The 14461-nt window shown below is 37.7% G+C and overlaps 1 protein-coding gene across 5 annotated transcripts in view; it reads right to left on the reverse strand.

The window, feature by feature from the left end:
* Positions 1 to 14461, reverse strand: part of dnah5 (dynein, axonemal, heavy chain 5) — a 76066-nt gene that overhangs the window by 37966 nt on the left and 23639 nt on the right. For all 5 annotated transcript variants that reach the window (XM_026293286.1, XM_026293284.1, XM_026293283.1 and 2 more), the window contains exons 32-55: positions 14231 to 14323; positions 13495 to 13694; positions 13262 to 13415; positions 12792 to 12955; positions 12459 to 12615; positions 12010 to 12222; positions 11515 to 11739; positions 10417 to 10589; positions 9393 to 9463; positions 9015 to 9122; positions 8586 to 8773; positions 7991 to 8185; positions 7751 to 7885; positions 7532 to 7639; positions 6472 to 6625; positions 6249 to 6395; positions 5031 to 5272; positions 4496 to 4672; positions 3549 to 3753; positions 3154 to 3296; positions 2362 to 2496; positions 1977 to 2099; positions 1492 to 1705; positions 932 to 1155 (exon numbers count right to left, since the gene is read on the reverse strand). In XM_026293286.1, coding sequence (XP_026149071.1) covers positions 932 to 1155; positions 1492 to 1705; positions 1977 to 2099; positions 2362 to 2496; positions 3154 to 3296; positions 3549 to 3753; positions 4496 to 4672; positions 5031 to 5272; positions 6249 to 6395; positions 6472 to 6625; positions 7532 to 7639; positions 7751 to 7885; positions 7991 to 8185; positions 8586 to 8773; positions 9015 to 9122; positions 9393 to 9463; positions 10417 to 10589; positions 11515 to 11739; positions 12010 to 12222; positions 12459 to 12615; positions 12792 to 12955; positions 13262 to 13415; positions 13495 to 13694; positions 14231 to 14323 — 3948 coding nt within the window. The remainder of the gene's footprint in view (positions 1 to 931; positions 1156 to 1491; positions 1706 to 1976; positions 2100 to 2361; positions 2497 to 3153; positions 3297 to 3548; positions 3754 to 4495; positions 4673 to 5030; positions 5273 to 6248; positions 6396 to 6471; positions 6626 to 7531; positions 7640 to 7750; positions 7886 to 7990; positions 8186 to 8585; positions 8774 to 9014; positions 9123 to 9392; positions 9464 to 10416; positions 10590 to 11514; positions 11740 to 12009; positions 12223 to 12458; positions 12616 to 12791; positions 12956 to 13261; positions 13416 to 13494; positions 13695 to 14230; positions 14324 to 14461) is intronic.

A 14461-nucleotide genomic window follows, 5' to 3' on the forward strand; every position in this document is an offset into this window, starting at 1 on the left:
GAGTCAAAATGACAAAGAGCAGTGATGAGGAGGAACGATTCCATTTTTTAATGCAATCTAGATGAAATGATTGTAGAGTTCTGCATTTCAGCAACATCACCACGAAATAAAATCCTGGTTAAGTTATATTAAATTATGTTCTGTGCCTTTAAATTCTGTTTGACCTGTTTTCGTTTTTTTTCTAATGTTGCCTGTTCTAGTCTAAACCGTCTGATTTGAGTTGGCCTCAGCAGTGATGCTGAGTATATTTGCCTTGTCTCCGGGCAGCCTGAGATCGAAGATATATTTCACCATATTTAATAATTCAGTGAGAAGAAAAACCAACAGGGACTTGGTCACCACATCAAGAACTGAGCATGTAAAGCCAAAATTTTAAATACAGGTTTTTTTCCCCCGCATCCTTTCTTCCCCATCAAACACCACCAATATGGTAAATATGTTACATTTTAATATGCTATATGCTTTTTCAGTGCTAATGTACTAATGTTCACCCGCCACACCATTCTAGTCTATTATATAGTACTCTGCACCACACTGCTACGCTACTGTTTGGTGTCGAGTAGCATACTTTAAATTTCTTCTTCTCTATAACCTGCATCCCATGTTGGAATTAATCCTGCATATTTTAGGTGTATTACAGAACGTTTTTTTACCAATTGAGCCAATGATGCAGTGAGAGACAAGGCTCAGGGCTTATTTAGGCTTAATGTAGGGTCAGCTGAACTTTCAGTTCATTTAAGATGCAAAGAAGCACTATGAGTAATTTTTCTTGCAATCCTGATACTACTGTCACTGTGATACTTCAAAACCCTGAATCCATTACCAGAAATCCAGGTATGTTAACTTTATTTACTAATTACATGAGATTTTAGCCTATAGAGCAGATATTTTTTTTAAAAAGACAAACAAAAACACTACCTAATCTCCTCACCTGGACCGAACTGACCACCTCAGCATTGGTGTTGAGCATGCCTTGCCAGACCCTAGACAGATCCCTCAAGTTGAAGATGTAGTGGAACTTAGCAGGAGTTGGCAGCATCTTGACCTTGGTCAGCTGCCAGAGACGGCGGGTCAGAGACACCAGGCAGGGCACGGTACTCCGAACCTCCTCAATGAAACCACGGCGTGCACAGAAGTGGCCCTCACCAATAATACCTGTGCAACAGGATTGATTTTGAGGCAATTGTTAAACTGAAAGCAAAAAAACTGACCCAAGCGTGTTCGTTTTATCAAAATTCTAAAAATACAGTACATACTTTGTTGGCCACATAAATCTGACAGAACATTTATCAAGTCATCACAAAAATAACACCAGAGAAAATAACACAGAAGAAAAATTAGTAAATCACTTACATTGCAAGTAAATTTAAATGATTTTCTCAGTACAGTATTAGTGGTAATTTGACAACAAAGTATCAAACAAAAACACAATAACACATTTTGTACATACATTAGTAATGATTCTATTTTACTGCTACACCATTTACCCACCAAATATCTTGTCTATGGAAGCATTGGACGGCAGGGTACAATTAAAGATAGAGAAGTGTCTTTTAAGTCTCTGTGGGATGTCGTTCCGGCCTCCCCCTGGATGTATCATAGCTGCCAGAAACTGAACATCTACAATATTGGTGAACTCTCCTGGTTTCTCCAGATTATAGAACCCCTTCTGCTCCATCAGCTGCCGGACGATCTCATTAGTCACCTATGACAAAATGCGTCAAACTGTAAAATGTACTTATTTAATAAGTTTAAATAATGTTTTGCTTTTCCAAGAAAATGTACTTATTTAATAAGTTTAAATAATGTTTTGCTTTTCCAAGAAAATGTACTTATTTAATAAGTTTAAATAATGTTTTGCTTTTCCAAGAAAATCTGTATATTCATTTTCATACATTTAGTAAATAATTGGTTTATACAATTATTGAAATAAACATCTATACCATGAGCAAAAGGACCTAAAAATCATCCCAAACCTGGTCTCCCCACTCATTGATGACAGGGAGGTTGATATCATCTATGAAAATTGACATTTTCTTTCCAGCAGGTGGGCCATAAGTGGTCCCCATCCTCTTGTCCACATAGCTCTCAACTGTCCTCTAAAGGTAACACAGTGGTAGAAAATAAAATATATTAGGCAACAAAAGGTGAAGGGAAGAGAATAAATCTACCGAATTCCTCTCAGACATAATCTATTGTGACAGCTTGATCAATATATAGCTGAAACACATACAGTGAAAAAAAGCAACCTTTCATTATTTATTACTAATCAATTCAACTAACAAGTTCATGATATTCACTGACAGACAGAAGAAACTAAAAGTGGAAAAATGTGCAATTAAATTAATTAGGAGTGTTTACCTGGAACATTAGTGGTGTAGTAGCAGAAGAGAAGTTGAAGCTCTTTCCCCTGTGAGTCTCAGGGTCATATTTTGACATGTAGCCTTTGACGATAACAGTCTTGGCTGTTCCTTGCTCTCCAATCAGCAAAACCGCCTAAAAAAAAAAAAAAGAGTACAACTTTTATTCAGCTGGCACGTCTGCATACCAGCCGTATGGATCTGGATCCTATAACAAAACAAAACGATTTTAATTTTCTTTCCAGGTCAGTACATTTTTGGTCAGTTTTGATCCATCAGTCTCGAAAAAGTGGACTAAATTTACTCAGTAAAAACAAACCCAATCTCATTCAAATAAACCAACTCTTTACAAACAGCAATATTCTGAAGCTCCCCACTCTCCTGTAGTGACATTATGAAGGTGAATTAACACACTTGCACAGAGACAAACACACACACACACACACAGGGTGCTATGATGAATGCATAAATATGTGATGCATAGATTTTTAAGTATTGACCACAGTATTTATAATCTGGTCCCATGACCATGTCTAGCCACATTATCAATCTGATGTGTGCTGGTGTGTCTGTCTTGTACATGTTAAACATTACTTTAACTATTTAAGGATCATGTGTCACATGAGGCAGGACTTAAAACATTTCATTTAAAAAAACAAAACATGCAGACATAACCTTTAATACTTCATGAGTTTTGGCATTTTTTAATGAATGCCTCCTGAAACCTCTACAGCAACAACAACCATATACAATCTGTTTACAAATGCAGCATTATTTTTGACGCTAACCTCACCTTGCCCTGTTTGGCTATGGTCTGAATTAGGAAGTCTGTTCTAACATTGTCCACATTGGGGACTAAAATGGAGCTGTACTCTGGGCTGAATTCAGATGGGTAAACATATTCCTCCAGTCTGGTGCTCCAGTGAACCCACTGACCTGGAAATTTAAAAAAATGCACATACATTAAAAAGATACACTGTAGAGATCATCACAAAATATGACACTACCAAGCAGCCTTCAGAGTGGAGAGATATTTCTGCATTTAACTATAGAGTTTGATAAATACACCTGCTGCCAAGATAAAGTGGAACATAAAGCATATCATTCCTGCTGGTCAAGGTCAAGATTTGATATTCCCCAAGCACCTATTCCACAGATCATATCATCTGTCTGTCAATGCATGCATACCATCTGCTGAGACATGGTAGTCAAACATGGTGTCTTCACTGTCAGGAGGAATGTCCGGCAAGTTTAGAAAGATACTGTCATGCCCTCTGAGCCAGATCTCCATTTTCCTCCGGTCATTTAGTTCAAGTAAAGCTCCAGTGCTCCACATCAGGGAGAAGACATACAGCCGCTCTAAGTGCTCTCTGGATAACTCACCACAGTGCTCCTTTAGAGAGAACATTTTATTTCAAGGAGTATTCAAACAACCAAAATTAAAAGAACATATCAACATTCAAAGACAGTATAAAAAATAAGCATGTGGCAGAGTTCTCACTTTTGCCAAGGTTAATAAGTGTCAACACAAAAAATAAGACTCAGCATCAAAGTGATTAAATCATCTCACAAGGTCAAAATAGATGCCAACAAAGTAAGCTCAAAAGGTGAACAGAAAGTTTCACAGCCCTCAAACAGTGAACAGAATTTAATATAATTACTGCTCTTATCTCCTGTGTACTAATTATGAAAGTGGACATAATTACTATTAATTGCTAATAAGTTAAGTATTGTGGCTGGTGGTGTCAATCTGGCTATTCCTCTCAAATGAAATACACACTTTTCAGGTATTTTCTATATGATTCAAAAGTGGACAAAAACAGTAAAGTGCTTTCTTTCTTTGATAGATGCAGCTTACATTCATAACCTGGAGTAACAGGAGATAAATTACACATCCACACTGTTACTCAAGTTGACTTATGTTCCAACTGTTTGATTTTAATAGAACAAAAAATAATTCATGGTTTCTTATTTTCATCTAAATGTCCCTTTTTACAGCAGCAGTCATTTTGTCTTGGCAGTATGAGTTAACATTTTATTCAGTGATACATTAATCTTCATTATTAAACTATATAGTAATTGCTGTTTGAGTGCAGTCTGTCCCATGATGGAATTCAGCACAGGTGTAACCTTACCTTAGGTGGTATGAGTCCCTGGAGCATGTTTATACACTGCATGATGACAAAGGCCTCAAGCATTTCCATCTTAAACTCTAGTGACTGCACACTGAAGAGGTAGAGATCAGGGAAAGAGGAAGAGAAGAGTTCCCTCAGCACCTCTGCCTCCTGGGGAGAGCGTTTCTTCAACCAGCCCTGACAGCACCAAGCACATCACTACTGAGTTAATTAAGATTACCGGTACATGAATTACATTAGTTTCAAGCAACACGGCAGAGCAGTGTACAGATACTTTTTTAGTGTATCAAACATATGAAATGCTATGAACCAACACAACTGGAAACTATCGGTCTTTAAAGAATAAAATCCCCAAATCTAGACGATTTTAAAATTAACAGATTTTTTCATACATTTTTGATGTAAACAAACATCACAGCAATTCAAAAGTATATTTATACAGATACTATTTATCAGTTACAACTACAACATACTATATATAATACACCTCAATTTACAGTAGTAGTGGAACAAAATTGTTATTCAGTTTATTCACCTCAAGTATAGGGCTCCAAGTGAGCACAGAGGAACTCATGAACACCATGCCATTGCGTGAGACAGTGGCCGGAGAGGCGTTGTCAATGTTATGTGGCTCAAAAACCACTTTACAATTTGGGGCCATTGGTATACGGTCTCCATTTGCCAGGGTAAGAGTTCTGTTGTCATCCAGCACTGAATTTAGGTTCTCAATCCAGATGGCGTCGACTGGTCCATCCAGGACTATCCAGATGTGTTCTCCTGAGAAAGAAAAAAGTGAACCGGAATATGACAAAAACGTGCCAACACCTTCATGCTGAGGCAGCTATGCTAATCATTGCATCACTGTGCTGACCCAAGGCCCCAAGAGATGAGAAAAATAGGACAACTTCAGATATAAAAAAAAAAAAAAAAGTCTACTCTAGTTGTCATGAAAAGCCGTACACTATAGCTGCCTGTTTTTAATCAATGAGATCTTTACTGCTGTGAGATTAGTATGTTTGTTTGGTCCAATTCAGATGTTGCTCTGTGTTTACTGAATTCTCTGGTACAAGACCAAACATTCACAGTTTCGACAAAATAAGTACTATTAATGTGTGGCATTACTCTGTTACAAGTAACCCATACAAGTCATTGTAATACTGAAGACCAGGGATGATGATGCTGCATCTGTTGTTGCTGACCATAATTTATGTACAGCCTCTTTTTACAAGGCCATTTCATTTTCTTGCAGAATAATTCACTCCATTTACTTTCAATATCAGTCTGCTTTAACCCATATACTGCAAAAGTAAACAGTATGAACATCAAGCATTTCTAATCTTATAATGCATCATGCTTCACACATATATGAAAAACATTGAATATGCATATTTTGACACAAAAGTAAGCACATATGTGGTTGTACTGATATACATTTTTAATGTATGGCTGCAAGGACATCCTAAGATATTTAAACTTCTTTGCAGCATAATTAAATATTTTCAAAGATAAAAGAAAAGAAAAAGAGCTTACTAAGTACTAAAATATCACTTGCAGAATTATTTCTTTACTTAGATGATATCCTACTGGTAAAGGTATGCTAAGCTGTTACAGAGCTAAGGACTCCCTTTGCTTCTGGCAGCCTACAGCTAGCTATTAAGGTATTAATAAAAACACAAACTAAATTTGACTTTTGTCAGCTAATTTTATCTGTGTATGAAAATCTGAAATCAATATTTAAACTTATGTTTCTGACCTTTCTTTGCTCTCAGTGTTTTCCTCCAAAGTGTAGAGAAAATGCCATCAGTCCAGTCATTTGTGGCCACATCTAGGCGACCAAACATCTGAGGGGCTGTAATGGCTTTGGGGTTCATTCGCATCTCTCTGTGAGGCTGACCACACTCTGGGGGAAGAAAGACATTGAAAGACTCCTACATTTGTTGTGCTTGTTTAGATCCTAAAACCTGCAAAAATCCTACCTGTCATAGCTTTCATTAGTGTGTGTATACATGTCGTCTTTCCAGCCCCACTGGGCCCCAGAGCCATCATGCCATGTCGGACCTTCTGAGTCTCAAACAGCTGGATAATCTTCAGCTTCCAGGGTGGGTGACTGATCAGACCTGAGTCCTCCACCTGATGAAGCACAATATTATTTAATATAAGTCTAAATGTTGGACACACTGTCATTTAATGAATTCTCTGTGTTTCTAGTGTTTTCTACATAAGAGATGCATTAATAGCAACCATATCAAATCGAAGAAATAGCACACGGAACAATGGTGCAAAAAACGGTAAACAAAGCAACATACATTAGATTCTTCAAATTAGCCAACTTTTGTTTTGAAAACAACTTTATATCCTCTAGGCTTTCCTGCAACCAGATTCACAAGCAGTCACCTGGAATGCTTTTTCCAAAAGTTCACATACTGTAGATCCTAAGAACATACTAGCTGTATGTATTACAGCTATTTGCTGTGTACATTTTATAGTTTTGATGGGTTCAGTATTAAACTACACATAAATTTCTGATTACTACTACTTGATAAGTAGGCTACATACAATAACATGTTCTTGACTCTGTTAGAATATATTGTACTGTATGCTCAAAGAAGATACATGTAGATATACAAAGACAAATCTGCATTACAGCAGGAGGAAGATACCATGCACCACAGAGAGAGACAAAAATGCTGTAAGTGAACAACATTACTAACATTATACTGCATCTCTTAATTTCCATCTTCTCTGCACTGTGTTTGCACAGTTACTTAGGGTGGGTCCTTGACAAATAGTAAATGACACCATTTGTTTCTCTTTGGGTGCTGTATCTTGAGGCGTTCAACAGTGACATGAAAGATACAGTGGTCTCAGTCCATTAGTCTTTTGCTCGATCTTACTCAGCTCATTCATTTGTCTCTCTCTCTCCTTTTAACATTTCCTCTCCTCATTCAGTCCTTATTCCTCCATCCTTCTATCCTACTGTGTTTCTCTTGGATTTCACTCTCACGCAGACCAAATCCATCCCTCAGTCCTTCCTACCTGTTTGTCGATGGAAGACTCTAGTTCAGGGTAGCCCGCTTTATCAAGCTGGATACTTGGGAAGAGGTCCTCAATCAAGCTCAGGAAAAGTGGCTCATCCTCATCAATCTAACAGACACATTTTATGTCCAGCTTTTTGGTTTTCAGTTATTCTTCAATTTTTTTGGAAATAGTAAAATTTTCTATTAAATGTGTTATTTTACTCTATTTCAGACTGACCAACTTGGAGAGATTCATGTCCCTGAGGACCCTCATGACAATAGTGGACTCCGTGTCACTGGGATTGTCTCGCTTGGCTGCTCCCAGTGTTCGCAACACTGACAGGATATTCCGCAGGCCAAAGTCATAGTGAACCTACACAGTCAGAGGATATTTCACATTTACGTTAACATATTTTATCACATCACATATATATATTTGCAACATTCCTTCTTGCAGGAGATCAAGTTTTATTTTTACCTGTTTGGAAAGTTGCTCCTCACACAGCTTGTATAGAGTGAAGAACTTGCGAGCCAGTTCCATGTTGTCTATAAACCCACAACTGGCCAGTTTTACCCTAATGATGATCTGACGGTCTGGCACCATCATGGCCACAGAGCGGAAGTTGATTTTGAGGTTCTCTGGTAGCTCTTGGCGACCTGCATAACCTGGGTTCTGATTATTCAGAAGAAGAAAAAAAATCTTGTCTAGAATAAGTTAAAAATAGGAAAAACTTTAATGAAAATGAGGAAACAGTAATGAGAGAATCATTTCATTGTTCCTTGTTAAATGACTAGTCTTAGAATAGCAACTGTGCCAAAGAAATAAAGTGATCTTACTATTTAAAGACATGGCTTAGATCATTTTCATTTAGCTGCACCCATTAAACCTCATGAAATTTTATTATGTGATTTTCAACATGCTCTCTAAATAAGACCAAATTAATCTATTTCCGTTTGATATGAATGCCTCTTCATACTGTAGCTCTGCTATAGCAACTAAAACAACTAGTTTTATTTAAAAAAAAAGAAATGATTACTATTAATTATTATAGTGGCACTGCTGGGTCACTGACCATGGTGAGGAAGATGCCAAACTCTGGGTTCATATCCACATTATCTCCATCAGTGAAGACAAAGTTTTTGCGACGTTCCTTCTTGCAGGTGAGAACGACCGCAATCTGCTGGGCTGCCACTGATAAGACTGGGAGGTCAATGCGGTTGAATTCGTCAAAACAGCCCCACGAACCAGACTGAGCCAGACCTGGAAATCACACAAACAAACACACACACACACACACACACACACGCTTATGGTTCATCAATGACAAAAAAATCCAAATTATATCTCATATCATTAATTTAAAATTAAAACTTTGTGGTTATCACTCACCTGAAACCTCTCAAGCAGCGCTGAAACTTCCAGCCTTTAAAGGGCTCTATCACTAAGACTGCTATTGTCTTTGCAGTAACATAATATCACTACATTTATTTGTGACTCTTACCTTTGAATATTCTCCCCAAACCTCTGAAGTCCATCTGGTCAGAACAGTTGAAGACCACAACATACTTTCCGAGGCAGCGGCCCATGTCTTTTATGGTCTCCGTCTTACCTAAAATGAAAGCAATTACTTTTATTGTGACAGAAAAAAAAAACAAAAAAAAAACTCTAATCCAGTTGTTCCCAAGCTCTTTGGTTTGGACAGAAATGGATTGAGTTAATAGAAAACTACTATGACATGTTGGTTTATTTCAGACATGTATTTAGTCCTATCAGACTTTTAATTGATATACAGTATTACAAGTGTCACATCTGAGGTCTCATCTAAGCGGGTTCAACAATTTGGAGAAATAAGCAGTATTTTAGGATTTTAAAGTCCTACCTGTTCCTGCTGGACCAGCAGGTGCTCCGCCCATGCTCATACCTAGAGCCTGGGCTAATGTGATGTAGCACCTATGCAAATAGACACACATCAATTTCAAATTTGTTATCTCACAAATAAGTTTTTTTATTAACCTCACACAATTAAACCAATAGTGTTTCAGGCAAAACAAGAAGGCAGTGAGAAAATGAAGGTTGTCTTTGTGCTGTAGGCAGTAAAACCAGCTTGCAGCTTCTTTAGAAAGCTACTGCCTGTTGCTGCTGATAGACTCCTCCATACTGCTGTCCTTTCTAATCTCCTTATCCTCATCTCTCATCAACAATGGGCTGTTCGTGGACTTCTGCCTCCATCTCCATCATCTGTCAGCTTCTACTCCTTTCTGTCGGTCAAAGCTGTCAGCAGTAGAGGTGACTATTGTGCAAAGGTGCCTACTCCTTCCTAATTTCTTCTCTTCCCAGTTCCACTGCTCTGTTTCTGTTTCTCATGATCTGTCATTTGTCAGCCATAGAACCTGTGGCCCATTAAATCTGAATTGATATTATAACAAACATTTCCTACAGTTACCAGAATGCATCTTAAATAGTCTCACAAAAATATCTTTCTGCTATTTAAAAATTGCTTTTGATTAGTAATGATTAGTGATGCCTACATCATAAAAAACACATTACAGAGTTTTTGCCACTCATTTTGAATGTCTGCAATGTGAATGAGGTGTGGCACATATTGTGTCAAGGCACTGCAGAATTGTTACATAAATACAAGTATAAGGTTGCAATTTTCTGAGACAATTACAGTCCATTTGTGTTTGCCTTCTTCAAACTGTTAGTCAGCCACAATGAGAACAATGATAAAAAGTGTATTGCAGTGATAATTCTGTTGCCTATATATTCTGAAATTTAAAGAATAAAGTTTGCTTCAGTGCTTTTCTTGCCACAAATAGAAGAATATTATTTCTTGAAATTAATTTTCATTCTGCCTTTGAGAATGTGTGTGTGTGTGTGTACACTGTGATCTCTCTATCTACCTGTCAGTCAATGGTGTAATGACAAGCCTTTCAGTGCAGCCCAAGAACTCATTCTGGTAGACAAAGCCCACATCTGTGATGTTGATGATCATCTTGTCTGAGTCCTCATTGAAGTAGAAACGACACTGCTTCAGCCATTCAAAGTCAATGGGGCTTTTAACATGCAGTCGGCACTGAAAGGTGCATGGATAAGGACAAAAATAAAAGTGAAGGGACAAAGAAGAGTTTAGAGAGTACAGAGGCACAGTGAGAAGTGGAATAAGATAAAAGGATGGTGAGAAATGATGGACATGAGGTGAGAAAAGCAGAAAGATAATGGAAAGGAGGGGTGGCAAAAGCAAGAATTATGAGGGGTGCATAGAGTAACATTAAGGTTACATTAAAAAGGTGGAGTAGAAAAAAAATTGCGAAAATTATGACAGAAAAGAGGTTAGAGGTCATGAGATGAAAAGGAGTTGGAGGTGGCAAAAAAGAGGCAACTCAAGGAGATGCATAAAATCAGTATATGAAGATCAGGGAAAAGAGATGGTGGAAGGAGAGTGATACCGTGATAAATTAAAAATGAGGTCAAATGATGGAAGCAACAAAGACAGGAGATATAGCAGAGACAAGTGAGGGGAAGAGGAGAGCAAAAAGATGTTTGGGAAAATGTGCAGGTCAAGGGCAAATGTTGCAGGAGAAAAAGATAAGAATAAATTAATTCAGGTATCAGGAATTAAATAATGATAAAAACATCAAAAAAGTAACTTTACACATTCTCTATTCACCTTAGAGGCAATTTATTGTGTCTGAAGGGTGGACTTCAAAGTCAGCCCTTTCTCTATGCCTAAATATCAAACAGCTGTCATTAAAAAGAAGCTTTGAAGACGTTGGTTGGATAGAACTAACTATCTGCAGCAAACACCATTTGAAATGGTGACAACACAACACTAGAAAAGCTGAATATTAAATGCAGTTTTAAAAAAGCACAGCTATTTAGAACAGAGGACTCTAATTAGATATACACTTGAACAGAAATGATAAAGGCTTCATTTGTATGGACCGCTGCACTTCCATACAAAAGGTTTTGTACTACTAAATGATCAACAACATACTGACCAGGTCATCAAATATGTCCCTCTGGTGGACATGGATGGTAATGAGGGTCTCATATTTTGTCCTTTCCACAGCCCCCAGGTCTCTTGTGGTCATGTCAATCAGTGTGTTAAGCAGGTCCAGGAAGAGTTGGTTTGTTTTGGCCATAATGCGACGATCGTACCGAGCGTTTGTCAGGGCTTCCTCAGAGTCCCTTGTCCATATCATCTGAATACCCAACAAGCCCACCTGGATCGAGATCAAATATATTTGATAATGACTGTGTGGTTGAATAATTTGAAGGACTTCAAATTATTACCATTGCTGTGTTAAATGAGCCATTAAAACTGCATAATACAAAAATATGGATGCTACAGAAGCTAAACAATGGTCTTGAAACATTCATTTGCCAAATATATTGTATTGGTGAAGATTTCTATAATTCATGATGCCATGTTTTGTTCACAGTACACAGTCCTAGGTCCACATGTTTAAGTGTTGATCAATTTGTTGACCTACCTGAGCAGGGAAGGAGTTCAGGAAGTCGATGATCTGGAATCCAGAGTCCTGAATGGTCAGGGCAGCCTGTCGGATCACCAGGTGCAAAGACCTCTGGGATTCCTTAAGGAGAGCATTGAGCCAAACTTCTACATTCCCTTCTGCTGTGATAGGACGCTCCAACTCCACAGTCTCCTCTTCCCGTGACGATACAGCCAGAATACGGTCATATATCTGAGAAAGAGGATTGATTTATAAGAATTAACAGATTCATGTTTTATTTCACATTTTTTGCGAAGTAAGGTAAACAATACGGTCAAATATGTATATATTCTGCTTTTACACACAATGAAGACTCAGTTCAGTTTTCTTTGTTGCAGCTGTCCATTGCATTGAGTTGCCCTTGTTGCAATTGTGTCTTTTTTTCCAGACCTTTCAAATGCAAATGAAACTAAGTAGCTCCAACTCACCTTGTCATGAAATTGAACACATCTGATGTTGTCAAAGACATTGAGAAGGTGGGCCTGGATGGTGTGAGAGTCAGAGGCCTGGCCCAGTATCTCAAGCAGGGCAGGGTCAGAGACAAAGAAGAAACGAGGAAACAGCAAACGCTTCTTTTCCAAATAACTGTTGGATGGCATGACAAAAAAAGTCACCTATAGTAGTGTATCTCAAACCACAACACAACAAACCAAACACATGCACAGTCGGCAGCACAACACTAGAAATAAATCTTGTGTTATTCTAACAGGTTTGACTGTCCTCTCTTTGGAGGTTTAAGGATTTAAGAACTTCATATTCACCCTGTAAGGGACTTTTGACAGATTTCCAACTGTTCGAGGAGGTGAGGAAGCAGCTGTCCCATGGTCTCATCTCCCACACAAGACTGTACTACATTGGGCATCTCGTGGGCTCGCATCATGATCTTCACCCATGATTTGTCAATGTTAGAGAAACGCTTTGCTTCCTAAACAAGAGAGTAGATTATTCATCCCATTATCAGAGGTTGTATTATGTGCTTTTGCTAAAAAATAACTTGTAATGCAAAAAAAATGTTTGTTTTAAAAACTCATATGGGACACTAATTCTAAAGCAACACAGAATCATGAAGGAAAAAGTGTTTTAAATATGCTCAGTATAAAATGTATTTCTGATCACAAGGGATCAATTGATAATTTGAACGATTTGAAACTATATTGTCAATTTAAAGTTATTAGCGTTTATAAATGCATCAAATAATTATTATAAAATAATTTACTGTGATGTAATTTACCTTGGGCAGCTGTTTGGCGATGTCTCCACCAACAAACACAGCCTCCAAATAGATCCAGAGGTTCTGCACAGTCATCCAGTTTTCAATGATATCAGTGGTATTGGAAAGATTCTGAACCCACTTCTGAATCTGTGCTTTGAATGGGGTGTTGTACCTGGAAAATAATACATCAGCATACTCACCTTACACACTCCGGCAGTGACTGATGATTTTGATTTTCAATAGTGACATACCTGTTGCTCATAAGTGACCCCAAAATCATCAGGCTGTCCTCCATGCTGGCAATGATCTCTGACGTGCTATCTCCTCTCAGAAGCAGCTCTCCACGGGTTTTAAAGTTGGCAAATGTAAAAATCTTGTTGTCCCACTCAGCGATTACCTGCTTTAGCTTCTGCTCAATATCTCGCTCCTTTACTGCACTGATGCAGATATCCTACGCAAGAAACGCTCAGATGTTGAAACATATCCAGTGGTGGTAGCAAAAAAAATGCAGACATGCTGCGACATTATTGCATAGAGTACAGAATACATGATAGAAATGAAGTTTGTAAAATTAATGAATTACAAAATGACAGAAAATTCAACTTAATCATCAATTGATTATTAGTTATCACTGGCAATCCAAAATCTTTTTCTTGTGCATTATTAACCTTACTGTCAACAATCTTTTGAATCTCTAGATATTTAAGTGATAGATATAGAGATAACACGTCAAATACATCAGTGTTTCTAATTATTCCTCCTAAATACTGAAATACAGTTCTGAGACCACACCAAAAGGAATCAGGTACCAACTTGTCTACTTCCTCTGAACCGTTATGGTGCCATTCAATGGACATAAATCAATCATTACTAATTAAAACAGAGTAAACAGACCATTTTATTTAGCCTCCATTATGCTATTTAGAAAAGTAATAGATCAATTCATATCGACTTGGCCAGCATAAATAGCCTTATATTAATTCTTACCTCAATCTCCTCTTTATACTTGAGCAGAGGAGCCTCCATAATGTTGTGGAGCTTAAATGTATCGGATTCAACCTCAAAGGTATGTCCAGTCACCTGGTTACAAAACCAGACAGATTTGTTAGTGTTGAAACTAGGATGTCTATTCAAACAAAACACCAACACAACATCTATTATTATTACACCACACAGGACAAATATAACAACAGGCACTAAACTTAAATAGCTGGTAAC

The sequence above is a fragment of the Mastacembelus armatus genome, chromosome 16, assembly GCF_900324485.2.
Source record: "Mastacembelus armatus chromosome 16, fMasArm1.2, whole genome shotgun sequence".
NCBI classification, from domain to species: Eukaryota; Metazoa; Chordata; class Actinopteri; order Synbranchiformes; family Mastacembelidae; genus Mastacembelus; species Mastacembelus armatus.